Source organism: Orycteropus afer, unplaced genomic scaffold, assembly GCF_000298275.1.
Source record: "Orycteropus afer afer isolate SDZICR_OR568_19922 unplaced genomic scaffold, OryAfe1.0 scaffold00001, whole genome shotgun sequence".
NCBI classification, from domain to species: domain Eukaryota; kingdom Metazoa; phylum Chordata; class Mammalia; order Tubulidentata; family Orycteropodidae; genus Orycteropus; species Orycteropus afer.
This window is the reverse complement of record NW_006921588.1, coordinates 4,136,281-4,160,666: the sequence shown is the minus strand read 5'-3', so window position 1 is coordinate 4,160,666 and position 24,386 is coordinate 4,136,281. Positions and strand designations below refer to the sequence as shown.

General features: G+C 34.7%; 1 protein-coding gene across 1 annotated transcript in view; it reads left to right on the top strand.

Moving 5' to 3' along the window:
* GLS (glutaminase) overlaps positions 1 to 24,386 on the top strand; it is an 84,721-nt gene that overhangs the window by 43,842 nt on the left and 16,493 nt on the right. The window contains exons 10-14 of the mRNA XM_007942042.2: positions 941 to 1,007; positions 1,589 to 1,639; positions 5,053 to 5,229; positions 8,061 to 8,192; positions 11,269 to 11,361. Of these exons, the coding sequence (XP_007940233.1) occupies positions 941 to 1,007; positions 1,589 to 1,639; positions 5,053 to 5,229; positions 8,061 to 8,192; positions 11,269 to 11,361 (520 nt within the window). The remainder of the gene's footprint in view (positions 1 to 940; positions 1,008 to 1,588; positions 1,640 to 5,052; positions 5,230 to 8,060; positions 8,193 to 11,268; positions 11,362 to 24,386) is intronic.

The window sequence follows — 24,386 nt, the reverse complement described above, 5'->3', positions numbered from 1 at the left end:
GATCCTCTTCGTAGGTTTGTACCAGACTTCACCCTTTTTCTTCTCTTTCCAGTCAGATTGGAAAACTTACCCAGCTGCTCTCATGTTTAACGATATCTCTCCATCATTTCTGCCACCAATGCCTGAATTCAGGCTTTCTGCAGCTGTCATTATAGTAATCTCCTAATACTTCACTCATCCTTTCTTTATCCTCTTTCCCAAACTGATGTCAGAGTATCCTTCTAAGATAAAAATCTGTTTGGAAGCCATCTGGCTTTTATTTTGTAGGCAGTCTGCTGCCATGTATACTCTTTGGTATTTATCAGTTTTGATGATTTGGTTCCAGTCTCCTCTTTTACTTTCATGTCTGCCCTGTCTTCTCTGGGAATCTTATGTTCCAGGTACATCAGAATATTTGTTACTCTTCAATGAAGTGTTTTGTCTTTTATGCCTTTATAATTTCATTCTGGCTACTTGGAATTTGCTGCTTCAGTGACTCTCTCTTGCCTAAAATCTGTAAATCCAGTGGGTCCTGAAAGTCTAATTCGTGTGCCCCTGTCTGGATGAATTTGCATGGATTCCCTCAGTTGGGACTGATTGTTTATTATACTTTTGGGGGATTCTGAGGATTTTGCAGTTTTTCGAGTATTTTAAAGGTGGTATGTTTGATAATTTTTAAATTAGCTTCTTTATTCATAAAATATGAAGACTAGAAAGGTCTAGATTGTGTTCATTTCAGTCCTTTGACAGCTGAGAAAAATTAAGGCTGAAAGAATTGTCAAGTAAATACTTGCCTAAGGCCATATAAGTAGCGTTTTGACAGATCTGGACCAAGAACCCAGCACTTCTGACCAGTTTAGTATTCTTTATATTGTACTGTGCTATACAAATTAAACTGCAGAATAATTACGTTTTTACAGAAAGTAAATAATAAAAAGAACAATTTATTTTTCCTCCCCAGGTTTCAGTCTGAAAGAGAAAGTGGAGATCGGAATTTTGCAATAGGATATTACTTAAAAGAAAAAAAGGTTTTAATATTTTTATTTCTATTTCAAGTTATTCTCTTACTTAATAAAATGTATAAGTGTATATGCTGAGAACTCAACAAAAGCCGTTATAAGCACCTACTTGTTACTATTATAGTGCAGAAGTTTTTATAAAACAATCTTGAATTAGCATTATCAAATCGTTAATGTTTCATTAAATTGATTTTTATGTAACAGTACTTCAAATATTTGACTAGCCTTATTAGTGCAAATTCTGCTTGATGTTTAATGCTTTTTTCCAAATGTATCATGCCTATCTATTGTTGATTACTTGATTTTTTTGAAGTGTCTGGTCCAATAAATAACATGATATATGACGTAAGCATCCATTTATCATTGTCATTTAAACGACAGTTTATATGATGTGATACAATTTTACTTTGTTTTTCTTAGTTATTTCAAGGTTATACCCTTTTATATAGGTTACATGCTATTTTACTCTCAGTGAAAGTGAAACAGTTGTATACATTTTCTATTTAATCTTCACTTTTGCTTTTACTTATGTGCATATATTTTTTCCTCCAGTGTTCCTGTATTTTTAACTGCCTTTTTTATTTTTTCAGTGTTTTCCAGAAGGAACAGACATGGTTGGTATATTAGACTTTTATTTTCAGGTAATTTACTTTAACTATATGAACTGAGTATATAAATGGGTATGTCACATTTTGCAGAATATAGATGTCTCTGAAACCTTGACTCTAGGACAAGAGAAAATACATTCCCCCATAGACTTTCAAAATGATACCCTCATGAGAAACAGTCCAGTAACCATGTCTCCTAAAAGTTCATGTCATGGAATGTAATAAGGAAACATTTTTCTGAAACACTGTATTTGAAATGTCAAAAGTAATGTATAGTCCCAGAAATTAGTTTCCTCTAAGCTATGTTGTATTGGGAAAAGCTGTTTGCTGCTTTATCAGAGGGCTTATTTTCAGCTTTGGAAAGTGGCATTTTCTTAGCCAACTTGTTATCTTTTGTAAATTGGTTATTAATATTATATCTTGGCTTAACTGGTATTAAGAAAATTGTTTAGTTCATTTCTGCACAATAGGTTTTCTTCTCGGGTAGAGTAGCTCTCCATATTGCTGGAGGGTGGACACTCACATAATTACCTTCTATGGTATTGAACTCAATTTAAGATAGCCTTTCTGAACACTTCTACCCCCATGTTTTCCATTCAATTCATTTTTGTAGAATTCATATAGTTGGTGACACTACAATGATATGTCTCTATTATAATGCTATAGTAGGCTACATTATTGCTACTTTCTAGTTTACCTTACGTTTACCTATCTCCTTTTATATTTAAGGTGCTTTAATCTTACAGAAGATGAAAGGGAGGTTGATAACTAAATTTCAATAGAAATCAGGTCACAGTTTGTCACCTTCCCAAATAAGGGATGAACTAGAAATATACCAGATATATCTATCTCCTCATCCAGTGCTCTTTCAGATTATTTTAAATAGTAAAAGTGTGAGCAAACAAAATAGTGTGTAAATCTACTCATGCTCTCAGTGTAAAGAACCGTGAATGTGAATTCAAAGATCATCAATATAAAATTTCAGTGTCCAGCTTGGCCACTTATTATCCATGTGACCTAATTTTAATTAGTGAGGCATAGCTTCATTATCTGTGGCATACACCTGACCTAATACCTTGGATTACATTTAGATAACACAAGGTGAAATTACTTTGTAAACTGTAAAGTACTGTTTGAAGTATAGTATCACTTTCATTCTTTTTATCCAGTAGTTGTTTTTCCCCTAACCCACAATTTTTTTTTTCATATGTTACAGTTTCTTTCATTTTTGTATATTTATTTAAATTTGCTATAGCTTAATCCACTATCATCAAGCTGATTATGATTCGTAACAACCCTGTATAATGGAGTAGAATTGCCTCACAGGGCTTCCAAGGCTATAAATCTTTATAGACATGACTGCTACATCGTTCTCCCACTGAGCAGCTGTTGGGTTCAAACCACCACCCTTTTGGTTAGCAGCTAAATACTTAATTGCTGCACCACTAGGGCTTTTCTATTACAGCTTACATTCTACCAATCTATTATGAAATTTTCATACTTCAGAGCAAAAGTGAAGAGACAGCCATAGAAGCCATACTTTACTTTTTGGTGAAGGGTGTTTCTAACTGAACATTATCATATCAAGAAAGTACCACTAAAGGTGGGATTTGTCAGATTCATTGTATGTCACCTTATGAAAAACCATTTCTGAAGCTGAAAGAACTGAAGAAAAAATTGAACCCTTGAGTTGCAGTATTGAAGGATTTTATTGGTAAAATATTGAACAATGCAGGAAGCATCAAAAGAAGATAGAAGGAATATACAATCACTGTACCAAAAAGAATTGGTCAGCATTCAGCCATTTTAGGAGGTAGCATATGATCAAGAAAGAACCAATGGTATTGAAGTCCAAGCTGCACTGAAGCCAATGGTGTAAAACAAGGCTTTAGGAATTGATGGGATAGCCATTGAGGTGTTTCAACAAATGGATGGAATGCTGGAAGCCCTTGCTGATCTACTCCGAAAGATTTCAAAAACCTACCTGGCCAACTGACTGGAAGAGAGCCATATGTGTAGCCATTCAACAGAAAGGTGATCAACAGAATGTGGGTGTTATTAAACAATATTAATATTACACACAAGTAAAATATTGCTGAAGATAATTCAAAAATAGTTGCAGCAGTACACTGACAGGTAACTGCCAGAAATTCAAGCCAGATTCAGATGCCAGATTCAGATGGGTACGATTACTGATGTCAGATGGATCTTGATTGAAAGGAGAGCATACCAGAAAGATGTTTATTTGTATTTTATTACTATACTAAGACATTTGATTCTGTTGATTATAACAAATTATGGATAGCACTGCAAAGAATAGGAATTCTGGAACACTTACTTGTGCACTTGTGGAACCTCTGAACAAAGACCAGGAGACAGTTGTTTGAACAGAACACTGGGGCTACTGTGTGGTTTAAAATCAGGAAAGATGTGCGTTGGGGTTGCATCCTTTCACCAAACTTAATCAGTCTGTATGCTGAACGAATAGTCCAAGAAGCTGGACTATCATGTTTTTACACAAATAACCTGCATATTATTTGAGTTTGTTTTGCTTTGTTTTTTGCCAACTGTGCCCTTCCACCAAAGTATTTTTGTTAGCATACTATGCTAATTTTTTTATGCAAGTAATTTTTTTTTTAACATGGCTTAAAGTGAAGATGCAAGTAACAATAATTTATATGGGAGAATATGTGAATGTTCCCGGGCCCAACCTACCAAATAATAACATATAAACTAAAAAGCCTTAAATAACACTAACATACAGTGTTCAGACACAGTTCAAATCTGTGGTAGTTTGATGCTGAGTGTAGTTTGTGGAAAGCAGTGCCACTCATGCTGCTCAGTGTGTGTGCTGCCTCTCTAATACTTACTGCAAAACAAATGCCCAACAGGATTTTTACTTTTCACCTTTTTTTTTTTTAAAAGTGAAAATGCTCTTCAAATTTCTTTTTATTAGCAAAAACATGTACTTATGTAGGTCTTTGAGAAGAACATCATGCTTGGTGAAGTTGAAGGTCAGCAAAAAGGAAGACTCTCAATGAGATGGATTAGCACGGTGGCTGAAACAGTGGTCTCAAACATAGCAACAGCTGTGAGGATGGGCACAGAACCAAGCTGTGTTTCGTTCTGTTGTACATAGGGTTGCTGTGAGTCAGAACTGACCTGATGGCACCTAACAACAGTAAATTAGGAAATGATCTTTGAAATTTAAATGGTGTTTCTCTTTTGTGATTAAATTAACCTTTGGGCCAATCAGGATAATGAAGGAGCTAGAACTTTGGCCGGTTGAGATCTTTGGAATCTCTTTAAATTATATAAAATCCCTTTGGAGTAAAGATTTCAGATTTGTGTGAAATAGCAGATAAAGTATATTATTTTAGGTGTAAATTTTAATACTAACAGTAACATGGACCTAAATATTTAGAATTCACATTTCTTTGTTTTAGCTATGCTCCATTGAAGTGACTTGTGAATCAGCCAGTGTGCTGGCTGCGACACTGGCTAATGGTGGCTTCTGCCCAATTACTGGTGAAAGAGTATTGAGCCCTGAAGCAGTTCGAAATACACTGAGTTTGATGCATTCTTGTGGCATGTATGATTTTTCAGGGCAGTTTGCTTTCCATGTAAGTAATTGTTCAATCTTAATTTTCTCTGTCAAGAAACTAGTCTGCACTCATTCTATTAAAAATGCAATTTGAACTTTGTTCTTAAGACTATACATTAATTTTTGAAAGAGACTGTTTTTAAGGTTAATTTGTTACACAATTATTAGATAACATAGTTAAGCAGTCTCCCAGATATTCTTAAGAACTTGAGATTTAAATTATAGACCCTCATCACTACTATCTTTATGGCATTACAATGTATATAAAGTTAATACAGACAGTATTTTCAATTGTTAATCTTTTGTATTGTAGTAATTACATACCTCAGGAATTCCTTAAGTGAAGTAAGAGTTCATAGATGTAATTTTTTTTTTTATTAGGATTTGGGTGAAGATTTACAGAGTAAATTCACTTTTCATACAGCAGTTCACATATACTTTGTCTCATGACATTGACCAAAATTTACAATGCAGCAGCTCCCCTCCCACTTCCTCCCCATAGTTACCTCCTCCCAGTGTCCATCCCTTCATACTCTTTTGCACCCTGAGCTATCTCCCTGTGCATAAGCAGCCCTTCCTTCTCCCATGATTGTTCTCTCCAGGGCGTGTGTCTACTTGAGGTAAATGTTTAACTCACATGCCTGTACTTTGTTTGGCTGGAAACCACAGTTGTGGGTTCAATTCCAGACCTGAAGGGCAGCTAGGGGCCATAGTCTCACTGGTTCCACCAGGCTCCATTGGACCAGCAAACCTGGTCCCCACCTTCTTTTTTTTTTTTTTGCCTCCAAATGATTTTGAGTTTTGTACCACATTGTTCTCCCTCTTTATGCAGGATCTCCTACATCCCTTCCAAGTGGATGGCAGTGGTAGCTGGGCACCATCTAGTTCTTCTGGTCTCATGGTTGTATAGGTTGCAGATCGGATGGTGTACCAGTCTCTAGGACTGGTTGTTTCCATTAATTTTGGTTTTCTTCTTTCTTCTTGACGAGGAGAGACACGTTGTTGCATCTAGATGGCAGCTTCCTAGCTTTTAAGGTCCCAGTAGCTACTCGCCAAAGTAGTAGGTGGAACAATGTTTTGTATAGTATGTTATGCCAATTGAGCTTGATGTCCCCTGCGACTATGGTCCCAAGCCCGCAGGATCAACTACTCGGTCCCTCTGGGTAGCTGGCTGTGACCAAGTAATGACCATAACCTTGCCCCTTGTCAGCTCTACTACACACCTAGGAATTCTGATCATTCACATGAACTTATAGGCCCATTGTTTGCCAGCCCTATATATGATCTTGGCATAGATGTAATTTTTAACATCTTGGGTACAACCAGAGATGTTTTAAAGGACTTAAAGTATATTAAAGCTGAAACTTAACAAAAAATGTACTTCTTTAATCTCTGTCATACTTTCATCATCTGTGAAGTGTATAACCCCTTACCACAAGTCTGTTCCAACTATAGTGACCCCATAGGACAGTAAAACTGCCACGTAGGTTTTCTAAAACTGTTATCTTTATGCATTACAGATTGCCACATTTTTTCCCCATGGAGCAGCTGGTGGGTTGGAACCATCAGCTATTAGGTTTGCAGCCGAGCTCTTTAACCACTGTGCTATGATGGGCTTTTTGTGAAATGTGTAGACTTTGTTTTGCTTAATGTCAAGTTATAATACACTTCCAAAACTTTTCTTTTAATTTGGAAATTTTCACACATACAAAAATAGATTCATTAAACAAATCCAATGCATCCTTTACTGAGCTTCATTAGTTATCGTTACATGGCCAATCTTATTTCGTCTATGTGCACACCTGCTTCTCTCCTTGACTCATTGTATTTCAGTATGTAATTCTAAATGAAAGGGTCTTTTTTAAAAAAATAATTGCAACACTGTTACTGCATATTTCAAAAACTCTAAAATGAAAATTAAGCTTTTATGTCTTCAAAATGTAATGTTTATATTTCTTAATTTGTCTTACATTTTATAATTTGTTTGACTTGTACAAAAAAAAAGGCCATCCATTGTCATTGGTTTTCTTTTAATCCAGTAGCTCTTACTTGACTTTTTTTTTTTTTTCTCTTGTATTTTTGATTGAAAAAACTAGGTCATTTATCCTGTTTACCACAGTCTAGATTTTGCTAATTACATCCATTCTATTGTCCTTTGTATGTCCTGTAAATTGAAAAATCCTATTCAGGTTTTTTTTTTTTTTTTTTTTTTTAAGTTTTATGCAAGATTGCCTCATAGGTGTACTTCTGTTGAGAGGTACTCAGTGTGTAAATGTTAGTGATCCATTAATGAACACTTCCCTGGTGATATAAATTTTGTCTTTTATCATAATTGTTACATAATGTAACAGATGTTTTGAATAATGTAACCTTATGATTTTTTTGTGAAGGATTCATTTGAATAGCCATTTTATCTTTGTTCCTTAGATGTTTCTCTGGCACTGTACCACAAATAACCTTTTGGGAAGGAATAATTTCTCATTCTTTTCTATTTATTTTATTAAAATAACTTTATATTTAAAACCAATGAATGTTTATTTTAGAACAATTAGAAAATATAGTCAAGAAGAATAAAATAACAATCATAGCCTTTTAATTTAGATATAATCTATTTTAACTTGTTGGAGTGTATCTTTCAAATTATATTTCTATACTTTAAATATATCAAACTGTTTTTATAACTTTTTCATTTACAATATTTATCTCCAACATTATTTTTAATGTTGGAATGCTGTTATTTGGTGTATATCATAATTTATTAGCTAATTCCCCTATTTTGGGGCGTGCCTTTTTTTATTTTCAAATATTGACATGAATGTCCTTTTTATCCCCTCCCCAAATTATTTTTAGGTTGGTCTTCCTGCAAAATCTGGAGTTGCTGGGGGCATTCTTTTAGTTGTCCCCAATGTCATGGGCATGATGTGCTGGTCCCCTCCTCTGGACAAAATGGGCAACAGTGTTAAGGGAATTCATTTCTGTCACGTAAGCATATTTTCTTAATGAAAATAATGATCAAATAAGTTGAGCCATCTATTGATTCTATTTTTTACCATTTTTGTGGTTGCTTCATTCTTGGAGCGCTGCCTGTCTTCCAGTTACTAGGTGGTCACAGGGCTCTCAGGAGCACCTGGTTGGCCTGTACCAGAAAGCTCTCGTACAACCCTTCTCATAGAAAAGTATTTGTTTGATGTTTTAAATTTCATTGTTGTAGTTTGGAAAAGCATAACAATAGATTCTAAACTTGGAGAAGTAATTATTTTTAAGAATTACTACAGTCTATTCTATCACTTTTAATCTGGTTGAATATTTTTATTTATATTATATATTATTTTTACTCTTGTATATATATTTGGAGGAAATAGGCACTGCCATTATACACATTGCTGGACTTTAATTCTAAATATTAATTACAGGTAGAGGTGAGGTGTAATCAAAAGGAACTGATTTAGTTTTTTAATTGTTTTTTTGGATGAAAGTTTACAGAGCAGATTTTTTCCATACAGCATTTCACACACATTTTATTTCATGACCTTGACTTCAGTTCTCCACAGTGTAATAAATCTCTTCCTACTTCCTCCCCAGGGAGCTCTGGTAGCATAGTGGTAGCACTTGCCTGCTAACCAGACGGCTGGCGGTTCAAACCCACCAGCCACTCCTCGGAAGGAAGGTTGGGCAATCCTACTTCGTAGTGATACTGCCTCGGAAACCCAAGGAGGGGTCGCTATGAGTCGGGTTTGACTCGACGGCACATAACAACAACAACAACTTCCTCCCCATAGTTACTTTTTCTCTGTGTCCTTTTCTCCCATGCATTCCTGCCCCTCTCTGTTCTCCCACGATTGATTGCTGCAAAGAGTGTATTTACTTGGTGTAAGTGTTCACACCATATGCATGTTTTTTGTTTTGGTAGAAACCACAAGAATGAGTTCAGTTCCAGACCTGAAGGGTAATTAGGGGCCGTAGTCTCTGGGATCTAACCAGGCTCTATCAGAACAGTAAACCTGGTTTTCTGTTTTGTTTTGTTTTTTATGATTTTGAGTTTTGTTCTACACTGTTCTCCCACTCTATCCAGGATCTCCTGCACTGATCCCTTTCCAAGTGGTTGACAGTGAAAGCAAGGCACCATCTAGTTCTTCTGGTCTCATGGTTATATATGCTGAGGACTGTATGTTCCACTAGTCCCTTGGATTAATTGTTTCTGTGTATCTTTGGTTTTCTTCATTTCTCTTTACTCTGAATGAGGAGAGACCCATCTAGGTGGCCACTTTTAAAACCCCAGTTGTTATTCATGAAAATAGGATGTAGAACAATGTTTTTTTGTAGTATATTATGCCGATTGAGCTTGATATCCCCTGTGACCATGGTCCTGAGCCCACAGGTCCAACTACTTGCTCCCTCAAGGATCACTGGTTGTGGCCAAGAACTTTACCCCTTGTTAGCTCTACTGTACACCCGGAAATTCTTACAGCACATACAAATATGCATGTAGAAACATCATCTGCCAAACCTATACATGGTCATGGACACACTCTTCCCCCCTGCCACTATACACGTTGCTGGAATTTAATTGTAAATATTAATTACAAGTGGAAGGGAGGTGTAATCAAAAGGAATGGATTGTTTTTAAAAATGTTGGTGGTGTAGTGCCTAAGGCACTTGACTGCTAACCAGAAGGCTAGCAGTTCAAACCCATCAACCACTCCTCAGAAGGAAGGTTGGGCAGTCTACTTCCGCAGTGATACTTACTGCTTCAGAAACCCAAGGAGGGGTTGCTGAGTTGGGTCCAACTCAACAGCACATAACAACAACAACAAAACCCAGCAGAAAGACTTACGTGCAGAATACCCAACTCAGGGCGATGCACCCACCGTGGGGCACCAGAGGGGCAGCGTTCACATGGAGGGAAAGGTGGACTGACAGGAGTGCATAGTTAAGAAAGGCACAGGGAGGGGCGGTCAGAGGGAAGGGAGGGAGGGGAGGAGAGTTGGGTTTGGTAATTGGGGTGTGAAATCAAATGTACATGAACTGTTGAATGTAAAATAAATTCTGCTCTGTAAATTTGCACCCAAAGCACAATTAAAAAAAAATTATATAGTCTTCATAGATAAAAAAAAAAATAGAAATGTTGCTACTCTTGATTAGTTCTTTATTTTATGTTGTCAGTCATTCTTGCTAATATTTCAGTATCTGGCTTAGTTTATATTTAGTGCTCTCTAGAGTCTGTCTGGGAGCTCTGATAGCATAGTGCCTAAGGCACTTGACTGCTAACCAGAAGGCTGGCGGTTCAAACCCACCAGCCACTTCTCGTAAGGAAGATGGGGCAATCTACTTCTGTAGTGATAACTGCCTCCGAAACTCAAGGAGGGGTTGCTATGAGTCTGTCTAGGAGCTCTGGTAGCACAGTGCCTAAGGCATCTGACTGCTGACCGGGAGGTTTGGTGGTTCAAACCCACAAGCCACTCCACAGAAGCAAGACTGGCCGGTTCTACTTCTGTAAAGATTTATTGCTTCGAAAACCCAATGGGGATTGTTGTGAGTCAGAATCGACTCAATGGCAATGTGTTTAGTTTGGTTTGATCTAGAGTCTGTACTGAATACCATAATCTTTCCTCAGACTTTTTCAATGCAAATTCAAATTTATTTTTCAGTTTTCTAAAAGTTTACGAATTAGAGAGTAACATTGGATTGCATATATAGTAGATTGTAACCAGAATATTATATTGTTAGGAAGCTTTACAGTTATTGGGCAGATAGATATATTTTAATAGAAGAATTCTTTTATTTGGTTTATTATTATAATCACATTTTATAGAATATGAAAGTTAAACAATGTGAGTGGCTGAGGTCTAGGTTAAGTGGTATTTTCAAAACTAGTATGTGTCTTATACTCATTTCAGATCTCTTGTCAATCAATGCACCATGCTGCTTTCTGACATACAGCAGTGGTTTCCATGAGACAGTTAACCCGGACAGTATTAGCACAATTTTTTAAAATATAAATAAATAATAGCTGATGAATAGCGAACTTCTCATACTTGTTTTGTTTAATTGTTTACAGGATCTTGTTTCTCTGTGCAATTTCCATAATTATGATAATTTGAGACACTTTGCAAAAAAACTTGATCCTCGAAGAGAAGGTGGTGATCAAAGGGTAAGTAAAATTCTTACTTAGAAATATTATGTAATACTTTTTTAACAGAGAGAAAATGAGATTTGACTGCTTAAATAAAGCTTAGCTTAATTGTTTAGTGTTCTCATATGTATCTTTGCTGATCACAAATGAGGATAACCAAATTTTTTACCTTTGGTTCTAGACTAGTATAAGTACATAGATATTAAATATTGCTGCTTTAGTATTTAAATTAGAGCTGGTTAGCCTAGCAGCATGGTCCTCTTTTCCTTGTTTTCTGTTATTTTAATCAATATTTTTACAAGTAATTCTATGTAAAAAAAAAGTTGTGTTGAATAGTGCTAAAGCTGTAAATCTAGCTAAACAAAAAGTCTTGTTTTTACTTTTAATATTTGTCAGTTATAGTTCTGAATTGAAGTTTGACTCCTTATCTCCTGTGTGTGTGTATATATGTAAATGGAGAGAGGGATTATTTTACTATATTATAGTAGTAGTTTATAGTGAGAGACCGTATGAAGCCTCATCAATACATTTTGTAGGCCACTGTAGATAAAGTAACTTTCCTGTCAAAAGTATTTAATGCAATACTCCTGATGCTCTTACTTTAAAATCATATTTGTTTATTGTAAGTAGTTTTAGCTTCATGTTGCTGTACTTATGTACTCCTTTTTTTGTTTGTTTGTTTGTTTGGAATTAATATTAAGAGTCAGGACTTAAATTTCAGGGACAAGAGTTTGTGGACTTACAGTTCATTGGACCAGGGGACTTGTATTGAGAGTTTTAATTCAGTTCCTTTGCTTCCTATATAGAAAAATATAGTAAAATTATCTAATTAATTTGAAGCTAACATGAGGCACTTGTAACTAGAAAATATTCTTAATACATGCTAAGTAAAGTTTTCTGTCAATAATTCCAATCTAAGTAACTTCTGATAACATATGAGAATTACACAAAGCCCATCAGAATAGAAACTTCCATGTAAGTCTATATGAGTAACATGGAACAAAATTCAAATGGGTGGTGGGTCAAAGTGTTAACGTATTTTAATAACATTCATTGAAAAATACAGTTTTGTAGTTTGAACCTTTCTTCACTCAAGTGCACTAATAAATTATGTATGTTGCTTGAACAACTAGCATTCCTTTGGACCATTGGACTATGAAAGTCTCCAACAAGAACTTGCTTTAAAAGAGACAGTATGGAAAAAAGTGTCACCTGAGTCAAATGAGGACATCTCCACAACTGTAGTATATAGAATGGAAAATCTGGGAGAGAAAAGCTAAAGAAAGGAGTTCTAGTTTCAGAGTATTCTTCATTTAAGCTTGCAAAGGTCTTTAGCTTTTTTTGCATACAATAAATATTTATTTGAGTTTTTTTGTGTTCTCAACCTTGAGTGCTGGAGCCATAAAGTTTTTTGTCCTTTTAATCTTTGTGTGAAGATAATAGTTTAAAAAGTGGATTTGTTGGTCTTTAAAAAACTATGTACAAATAAATAAAGCAAATTGCTTTATTTTAAAGAAAAAATACGGAAAGGAAAAATTTTCATTTTTTCTCAGCTCAATTAAAATGTTAGACTGTAGTCAGATAATCTCATTTAAAAATAGAAATAGAAATTATGATTTCTTAGATTTAAAACACATTAACTCAGAAGTTTTATTAGTTTTCTTTATCCTTTTCCAGTTTTAAAATTGACATGTCTATAATGGCAATAGAAAGTAATGCTATGCTAAATATATAACTAAAGAAGAGAAAATGATGAATCCCAAATTAAGTTACTTAAAATAGCACTAAATTTTAAAATTAGGGCAAATTTACATTTATACCATTTTTAATCATTAGTTTAAATTTTTTAACATTCATTTAAAATTTTACCAAGCAGTGTTTGGTTATTTAACCCTGTAAGTATAATTCATATTCTTGCTTTTTTTACTTTGCAACTTCTTTGTTTATGTGTTCTGTCAGAATTGCCATGTACAGGAGTATTTTACATTATTGACATTCCAGCCAAAGAATTTCAGATGTGACATTGTTACAAAGCTATACTGGTTAGTTAGAAGGAAAAGACAGTGTCTTCAAGTGAAAATTTCACCTGAACAATTTTATTTTCATATTATCCACTTAACCTTTTCTATGTTATATTTAAGAATGAATGACAAGTCTTGATTTTTAGCTTTTAATAATTTTAGTATCCTAATAATTTCTTAAATGCTAGTAATAGTTCTTTTATAATAACTTATAACATCTCTAAGTTTGCTCTAATTGAATTCTTTTAGAGTACTTAAGAAATGAATGAAATCAGTCTGAAGGTAGTAAGTGTATGACTCAAATCTGTTAGATTTGAATCTTTTTGTTTGCTTACAAGGATGCAATATTGAGAATCAAAGCTTGTTCTTAAAAGAAGAACTTTGGGTTCTACACAACACAGTTTCAAATAATAATTCACAGCATTTAAAGTCTGTCCTGGCAAAATGGTTTAAAAATTCTGTAGGAACTATTCACACTTCCTCCCTCCATGTACCTCTCTGGTTTTCCCCGTAGTTCTTTCAAAGTTTTTTTGTTTGTTTGTTTTTTAATTCATTTCTGAACTTGTAAATTTTTTATTTGTGGAGTGGGGATTAGAAGGAAAACGTGATAGTTTCTTAGGATCATGGCATGTGTAGGTAGAGCAAAGTCTGTAAAAGTAAATACAGTGTGGCCAAAAAGATTTCCCTAGTAATCTAGATACTAGTGTAAATATACATAGAGAAAATCCTGATCATATTGATATCTTGAGTTTGGGGACTATGATGTTAAAAACAGAAGTTCTCTCCCAAAGGTGCAGATAAAAAGCCTTTGGGGCTAACTTTAAGTATTAAATTTATATATTTAAATAATTAGGTGTTTTAGAGCATCTTACCAAGGTTTTCATGGTTACTTGAATGTTCTGATGTGCAGATATACATCCTAACTGGATTATTTGGTTGGGTCATCGACAGTAGAATGATGCTTCTTTGTGGCCTTGACACTGCTGTAGCTTTGGACAGTGTCACATTTGTATTAGTTCCATCATAGCCATTTGTGGTTTGGGCAAGCGAATGCCTAAATAATTTAGAAAGGAAGCTTTTCATTTTCCCCCTATGCTCTGAATTCTAGCTATTTGTTATTTTATTTAAAGGTTAGTTTTACTTTATAAAATGAAAATGTGCTTAAATGACTATTATTAAGACAATAAAGCAAATTGTCTTCTGAATAAGTTATATATTTAATGTTTCATATTGTGTGCATATTTGCTTAGATTTCAAAGTTAGGTTGTTAATTTATAGTACTGCTAAATGCTTAAACACATGCTTATAAATACTGTGTTCATAGAATGTTAGAATGTAGAAATTAAAAAAAAAAGGACTTTTATTAGTTTTCATTGGAGGAAGGTATAAATGGAAGGAGGAAGGCATTGTGAATAGGTTCCAAATATTAAAAGAAAAGAAAGAAAAATTTTGCCAGATTTAAGGACTTTAACTCGAGTCCTTCAGTATTTTTAATACCTTTTCAAATAAACTTCCTGAAAAGTACTCAGTATTGTCCGATTTAATAATCTCTTTTATGCCATTACTGATTCTTGATATTCAAGCATTTAGAAGTTAGCATGTGTTTTTCTTTCTTTTTTTTTTTTTTTTGCATCATTAACATTTCATTTGAAATGCAAATTATTCCTGAAATACTTTGTTTTCAGCATAAATGTTGTACATTTTATCTTAGTGTTTGGATTAAAACATTTGTGTTACTCAGCTTTCTTTCATTTGCTTTGTATATTTAATAATGTACTTGTTTTCTAGTCTGCCTATTTTTTGTATTGTACAATAAATTTATTTTAAGCTGATTTTATTGTTTTTTTTTTTTTTTTTTTTTGGTGAAACTCGTAACACTTTAAGTACAACAAGCAAGCAATTGGAATTTTAACTTTAGAAAAGATGATCATTTATGAAGATACTATTAAAATGTTTAATATGTTTAATGACTTCTGAGGCTATCGTGAAAAGAAACTAGACACTGAAGGACTTCTTTTGATATATATAATTTTAAAAATACAGAATAGTGTTGATGGGGCTCTTGGAGGACAGCATTTTTTATTGAACTATAGAAGCACTTAAATAAAGACTTTTCTCCAATTTTTTGTTGTTTTTCCATTTGATAAATTTTGTTTTGTTTATTTTAAAATAACCCTATTTGCAGGTTCTTTCTGAGGAAGAATGTTAATTGATGTTATTCACTATATAACCTTGTTTTATCTGTTGTTGCTAAAACGTAGAAAACAACACATTGCTAAATCAAATGAATATTGTAATATTGCTTTAGACTAGAACTGTGTGTGCCAGTAGAATTTATACTGAGTAGAATGAGTATACTAGAAATTCACCTGTACTGTCTTCTTAAGGGATTTAGTTTCAGAAGGAACTTAGTGTAAACTACTAAGGGATTTGTTTTATATTTAAAACATAGTTCAGTCTTTCTAGATCATTGATGTACTTTCATTCATCATGTATCTTGTATTTTTGTAGACTCATAGAATTGAGCTGGAAAGTAATCTCAAAGGTTTTCTGGTACAAACTCCCCATCCTCTCCGTTTTTGTTTTAAAGGCAAGAAAACTTCCCTTCTTAACAATTTAGTTTTAGACAAAGGACTCTTCTTCTCCAAGTTACTTAGTTCCATGCTTTCTCTATTCTTAATATTTACAGTTGGTTTTTTTTTTTTTTTTCCCTTTTCTATTTGATGAGGTTAGTCTGGTTTGTGTTTTTGTTTGGAGAAACTTGTGTATTTTTTTTTTTTTTTATGAGAAGCATTGGCAGTAGTTAATAATGCAAGTTATTTGGCACACTGATTGTCTGATGAGCATTTAAAACTTCTTAATTGCATCTTTCTACTAAGTAACCATATGGGAGCTCTGGTGGCATAGTGCCTAAGACTGTGCCATTTGACTGCTAACCAGAAGATTGAGGTTCAGACTCACCAGTCACTCCTTCGAAAGAAGAGTGGGCCATCTACTTCCACAGAGATGGTGCCTTGGAAACCCAAGGAGGGGTTGCCATGAGTCAAATTGACTCGACGGCAGTGAGTTTGGTTTTGGTTCCTAACCATATGCCACAGTTATTAAAAACTAGTGAAGTTAAAAGTCAATTTTGCAGTTATATAGTAGCCCTAAAAATACCCTGGAACCTTTGAAAGAAAGTAAGTGTAAATTATATGTGTTAACTTTCCCCATACATCCATACACATAATCTGTGCAAAATATGTAGCTATTGTCCTTGTTTTTGTTTGTTTGTTTCTAGATATTTGGCTCTATGAATGGCCCCAGAATAAGATCTTTGATTTGTCTGCCTGTATTGTGTGTGTTCTCTTCAGTATCAGTCTCTGCTTCACGATTTGGGACTTTTATTTTTTTACTTTTTGGCCTTGTTAACTTTTTGAACCAAGGTTTGGAAGGAAACATGTATGTTGCTATTTCTAAAATGGGTTTTAATTTTTCAAAATCTTTGTTGATTTTACTGGTGGCACAGTAGTGAAACTCTCGACTGCTAACCAAGAAGGTTGGCATTTCAAACCCACCACACCCACTTCTTGGGAGAAAGATGTGTTAGTCTTCTTCTATGAAGATTACAGCCTTGCAAACCCTATGGGGCAGTTTTATTCTGTCCTACAGAGCTGCTGTGAGTCAGAATCAACTCAGTAACAATAGGATTTTTTTGTTTTTATTTTTTGTTTTTAAAATTTTAAGGTTTAAATATCATTACTCCCAAAGAGTTGATTTCTAAGTTCTCCGAAATTAAACTTACTTAGATAGCTCTTCTCATAAGTTTATAAAGGTGAGAACCTAAGCTTCTAGGAGATTGGCTTTTAAAATGTGTTTGATTTCACATTATACATATACTGAAATTAAAATGATGCTGAAACATTCATATTTGGACCATTCTATTATAAAATTCAAATTACAGTCATGGTCTTAGCCTCTTGTTAAACATCTCTTTAGTCCTAAATTAGAATAGAATGACCAGTTTTCATTATTTTTTATGTACCTTTTCATAGTTCATTCACTCCGGAGCAATTTATAAAGTGTCTTTTGAGCAAAAGCATCAAACTTAATCTTTAAGTCTTGATTCTTCCATTCAGTGAGGTTAAATGATGATATATAAAACCATGGTATAAATTATTCATTGAACGCCATCCATAATTTATTTTATGTCTCATGGTCACTCGGAAGGAGACCTAGTAGTGCAACGGTTAAATGCAGGTGGCTAGTCAGCTGTTGGGCCCTTTCAGCCCATCTGTGCCAGAAGAGACCTGGCGACCTGTCCCTAAAGATTATAGCCCAGGAAGCCCTGTGGGATTGCCGTGAGTCTGAATTGACAGCACACAAAAACAATTGAAAAGTCCTCAAAGTACCATTTTAATTATCTTTTTCATCCTTTCAGTATCAGTTTATTTTGGGATAGAAAGTAGATAATTTATTAACTAAAATTATCATTAGTCATATTATTCACTTATAATTCTGTTAAACACTATTGACATTTCACAATCAAGATTTTTTAAATAAGTTTCAAAAATGCAGTGTTAAAATCCAAACTTACTTTCTTCAGTATAACATCTTACTATTGGTATTTATTATTTTACATTGAGTCTTCAGATCATTCACCTATTAAACCAGGTCTATATATAAGATGTGTAATTTCAGTAAAGAACTAATTAATCCTGTTTCTACTTTGAATTGAGATAAATAAACAACTTTTTCTGCATAATGGAACTTCATTGACATGTCTTGATTGACATCACAGGACACGTGTTGATTTTGTTAAAATTCTGTGGTAACTAATCCTATTAACATACCAATAAAATATTAACACTCTTTAATCATACCAATAAAATATTCCTTCTTTAATGTCTCTCTCTTTTTTTTTTTAACCTGAGCTACTTTGGGGACTGGTTTTTAAAGGTACTATTTACTCAGACAATGGAGGACTTTATTTTTTCACCTGAAAGAGAAACAAAGGAGAAAGAAAATTAGTTTTTTGCTGTGTTTTTAGCTAAGTAAAAAAAACCTGACATTTTCATTTTAATTCAGTTTATGTTGTGCTATTTTATTTTAAATCAAGTGTATTTGTCACAGGATCAGCACTGAGTACATGTTGGGCTGTGTCATGTAGTGGTTTACTTACTCATGTGTCAGCACATTTACCTTGTACTTGGGGGTTCTAGATAGGAAGCTGCTACTCTGTAAATTGTGTTCTGTAATTTTTGCTTTGAAAAAAAGCTTTTTCAGTGGTTTGTGGGAGGGGTGGATAATTGTGTTATTAGTTAAGAATTTGAGATCTTCTGCAGGAGTCCTTGATAATAGTTTCGAGTTAACCTGGTACTCTTCAGAAATAAGTAAAGTTGCATCAGTGAGTGCTGGGTGTGGGTATAGGATCTGGGTGGGCAGTCAAGTGTGGCAGACCATGAGCATGAACTTTTGAGTCCTATTTTATACCTTCATAAATCCATAGGAATTTTGTTTTGCTTCATTATAGCAACTTGATATTCTAAAAAACAGAATTTAGTAGTTCTGTGACTAAACTTTTCCAGAGTCTTTGAGTAAATTTGACATCAGGAAGATGTACCATATTTGTTACGATGCTTCTCATCCATCTTGACATAGGATAGTAAACCATAACAGTTAATCCATAAACTATCCAGATTTAGTGACCAAGATTATGTCTGAAATAACCATACATACCTAAAATTGGGTGATTTAAAAGGGAAAGGAACGTCGCTTCCATGCCTACTGCCTGTGCCAAAGACCTTGAAAGGCTGGAGTTTACTTGCATTCATTTATCATAGGAAGCTTAGCAGTGTGCAGACTGATACTGACAGTGGTCAGTTTTCAAAGGGATACCCCTAAACCCAGTTAAACTGGATGAGTGCAGTTTCAACTAGAGTAGCTCCAGCTGTCCGGTTTGCTAACACAGACAGTGTTGTGCTTTTCGGTGTCGTTTCTTTCTTGCTTCAACTTTAGCAACAAGATGCATACAGTACAGTACTAGCAGCAACTTACAGTCAAAATTTGAATAGCATGATTTTGAGAGAAATTATAATAATTGTATTTAATATGGATCAGTCTCCAGTGCACAGCATGTTTTGATAATTCTTTAATACTCAAGAAAGTAGGTGTTACTATTTTTGTAGATACAGATTTGCCACTTAAGTTCACAATGGTCACACAACTTTTAGGTATATAGAACCAGGATTTGAACCCCAAGCTTTTTGATCCCAGAGCACATCCTCTTGACTGTAGACCATAATATTTCCCTTTTTCACTGTGTCTCATTAATAAAATTGGGACATTGCATCAAAATAAAGGATAGTAACAATATTAAAGTGAGTGGATAGATCAAGAATTCAGGATACTTTCATAGTAAACAAGGTTATTCATTTTTAACAAGAACAGTTGTATTTTATACTTTAGAAACAAACCTGTGTCGAGTTGGTTCTGACTCATACCAACCCCTCCTTGGGTTTCTGAGGCAGTATCTCTACGGAAGTAGATTGCCTCATCAATAGTTACATAATGTGGATATCATCGGTATGCCATATCACTAAATAATCCTGTGATTTTATTATACTCACTATTTAATGCATAGGAAAGGAACACCTTTATCCCCAGATATTTTTACCTACAGAAAAATAAGTGTGAAGGGAAACCGTTGGGAAGAGTTTTCAGGACACAAAATCATATATCATTGGACATGATCAGATTCATATTCTAAAGTGTTGATCTCGGTAGGAAAATTAACTCCAATATTACTTAACTATAGAAGGTAAAAAGCCCTAAATCCTGCCATTGAAATCATTCCTTTTGTAAAAGGAAGTGTATTGAAATGGTTTTTACTACTAAAAATTTTTTCCTTATATATCCCTAAAAATATAAATTAGTATGTTAGCACTAAAAGCTGATGTGTATTGTAACTCTTTATGTTCTATAATACATGGTATTTTCTATAGTAAATCTTACAAGATACATTTAAAAATCCTGTTGTTTGCCTCCTCTAAATGTCTGTCGGCTACTCGCAATTTATTAAATCTTCATGAACCCTGACTCCTTATAGCTTCTCAGAGAGCTAAAAGTGGGAGTTTCCATACACAACAGTTCTTGGTTATGGTTCATAAATCATTATCCAAAATTGAAAGGATCTTTGTACAATTCTTACTTGTTTTCAGGATAAAACATTTTTAAAAACCTCCTGGAAACATGGTTGTCCTTGTATATATTTTTGATACTGACTTAATAATAATTATATGTGAAATTACAATAGAAGGATATGTCAGTATACTAGACTATGAAGAAACAATTTTGCTGTTAAGTGTAAAAAATAACATCTATCAAAGTTCACATAGTGGACAGATTGCTCTAGCAAGTTGGCAGTTTTATTGGAAATATACTGTTTTCATTTAAATGTCCTTTCAGTATTTCTTTCATAATAATAATCTATGGTAGAATGGTCAAGTATCTCATGCCTTTTAAGAAGTTGTATTCCCACCTTAGTGGAGATAAGCAAGTTGACTGAAGACCAGGACTCTTCTGTTTCCATTTCAGTATTTTCCATTCCTGTTTTACATCATTACCAATTTTTCATTTTTGATACTGTAAGTCCTTCACCAAGGTAAAGATCAGATTTCTCTGTATAAATGAAAATAATCAACTTTTAAAGCTTATTTTATTTCCTTTTATTTAAGGTTTGCTTTCTACTAAGTAAGAACCAAAAGATTATTATCCCTCTCACCATTTCATTTGTTTAGTTTAAACAAAACACATACAGAATGAGTTCAAGATATTTAGCTAATTTAATTTAATAGTCAGATTCGAGTAATAATCAGACAGGATTTCACTGCTATTCATAAGTTTTTCGGTGACCAGTTTTTTTCAGAAGTGAATGGCCCTGTCCTCTTTCCCAGTTTGTCTTTGTGTGGAAAGGACTGAGCAGTATTCTGTTCTGCTGTACATAGGGTCTCTATGAGTCGGAGCTGACTGGATGGCAGCAGTTAATTATATCTAAATTAAATACATAAAATTGTTCTATGATTAGTTTGTCATTTAACCAATACTTATTGGGTGTGCCAGACTCAAACCAGAACCAAACCCAAACTCACTGCCATTGAGTCGGATCCAACTCATAGCAACCCCTTCTTGGATTTCTGAGGCAGTATCACTATGAAAGTAGATTGCCCCATCTTCCTTCCAAGGAATGGCTGGTGAGTTTGAACCACCAGTCTTCTGGTTAGCAGTCAGATGCCTTAGGCATTACACCACCAGAGCTCCTGCCACACTCAAGCCATGGTTTGAAATTTTCAAACTCATGCATGAAAAGGTGGGACAATGAATAGGGAAGACAAAAGAAGAATTGATGATTTTGAATTCTGTTGTCAGTGAATATTAAATATTCCATGGAGTACTAGAAGAATGAATAAATCTGTCATGGAAGAAGAACAGCCAGAATGCTTCTTAGAAGCAAGAATGTTGAAACTTCTCCTGTACTTTGGACATGTTATCAAGAGGAACCAGTTCCTGTAGAAGTGCATCATGTTTGGTAGAGAGCAAAAAAGAGGAAGACTCAACAAGATAGATTGACACTGGCTGCAATAATGGACTCAAACATAACGATTATGAGGATGGTGCGGGACGGCAGTATTTCATTCTGTTGTACGAAGGGTCATTATGAGTCAGAATTGACAACTGTATTGCCTATTGATGTCAGAAACTAAGGAGTTCAGGGTATGCAGTGGTGAGACAAATTTGATCCAGCTCATAGAAGAGGATGCAGATATTAAATAATTACTAAACAAATTAAAAATGGTTATGTGATTCACTCATACTGATAATGTGTAGCTCTAGTTCATTTTAACTGCTATAAAGGAGGTGATACATACTATATGATGTCATTTTTATACATTTATAACAGACTTTATATGAAATGGAAATACAGAGTGTAGTTTAAGTGTGAGAACATACACTCCAGTCTTCACATGAACCTTAATTCTGAAATGTGGAGGGGAATGAATACAAAGGTGAGCGGTTAGTTGTATCTTTAATGTTTTATTTATTTTCTTAAGAAAATACTTGAGCAAATAAAATAAATGACAGAAAACTATAGACTGTAAGAGTATAATGAGAAGATCTCATTTAATCTGGGTTGTGTGGTGGTGGTTTTCTCTGAAAGGTGAGAAAGTTTTGCAGGAGTTAAGGGAAGGGTGGAATAGGGTTGATTAAAATAACTTGGCTTAAAGGCTCCAGATCAGGAAAAGATTTAGCGCATTTGAGAAAGAGAAGGCAAATGTGATGAAGGAAGAGTGAGGAACGTTTAGAGTTTGGGACTTAAAATGCAAAATGAAACGAAGGCTTAAAGTGAGAGGTGCGTGGAATGATTTGGTTTTAAAAATTGATTGTGGAGAATGGATTAGGGTGGCAAAAGTTGAAGTCATGAGCTTGAGATAGAAATGAGATGGTGGGCAGGACTAGGATAATAGAGGTGAGATGTGTTTTGGAGATGGGGATAGCAGCAGTTGGTGATAATTTTGATTGGTGGGCAAGAATCAGATGATACCAAGTTGATTTCTGGATCTGTAGTATGAGCACAGGTCAGAGGCTGCTGCATTTATTAAGATGGAGAATACTAGATAAGGAAAGATTTGGAATATGGGAAGAAGTAAGTTTAATTTTGGTCATTGTAACAAGAATCTGTTTGGCTCCAGATATCAGAAAGTTGATTAAAATGGTTTAAAGAAATAGGTGGTTAGATTTTTAATAACAGAGTCTAGCAGTAGACAATCCATGACTCATGCCATCAGTAATGTAAGGTACTCCACCAACTTTAGACTGTTAGCTTTAGAATGTAACTTTCTAGTCTCAAGATGAGTGTTCTTCTCTAGCCTTGCTTATAAGTTGAAGAGTGATATCTAACGAGGAAAACAGGCTTTCCTGGAAACCCATTTGGTACTGCCATAGTAGCTTCAAGGACATGTGAGGAAGTATTTTTGGTCGGATATACCACCACTAACAAAGTAAGAGATTCTGTAAGTATGGAAGAGGTGGAATGTGAGATATAGGCAACTAGCAGTGTGAGAGAGCTAACTTGTTTATCTACATATTTGTGAATGATTGAAACAGTGATGTTGAGTAAGCAGTCAGGCACAGGTCTAAAACTTAGGAGAGTTGTCTGAGCTGGAGATGTTTCGTTTTGGAGATATTACGGTGCTTGAGATTGCTCAGAGAGAGAGTAGAGAGAAGGAAAGGGGACCTAAAGACAGTCCTAAAGAACTACCTTTATAAAGATAGGACAGAGTAGAGGGGGCCCCACTAGAAAAGTGTCCAGAGAGGAGAAAATTCAGGGTAGTGTATCAGGAGCCAAGGGACGGCGTTGGGAGCAGCCAACTTAGTGATGCAGGTAAGAGCTACCCATCTGTATCATGCCCATCCTAGGTTTGGGTTTTTTTTTTGTGGGTGGGGGGAGTTAAAATACTCTATTTAGTAAATGATAGTAGTAGACAATAGGACTGCTTTTAATCTTTATTCTTGGGGCAGGGGATTAGCAGCCCATGTTGCTAACACCTCTCCCACACGTTTATACTTTTTATTATTATTTTTAAGCTGGCTTTGCGGTCTAAAGATCAAGAAACTTGGACTAGAGCAGAATTGACTGCTGATAGAAAATATCCAGTAAAGAATGAGAGCCTGAAGATACAAGAGAGAGGCAATAGCCAATTAAGTGATGTCCCTGAAAAGAGATTGTGTCATCAACACAAGCTAAGAAGTAGCTCTGGAGGGATAAAGAGCACCTCTTCCAATAACATAAGATGTAGGCTGTTAGCTTTACAGATATGATGGGGCAAGTTGAGAGTTTCTGTCCTTTGGCTTCCATGTCCTTGAAGAGTGTGAAGCGGGGATTTTTGCTGAGGATGAATTGTAGCATTTTCAGTGGCATGGAGGAGATAAATAATGATGATTGTTCTGCAGAGTGGGAGAGGGAGCTGAGTAGGAAAACACGGC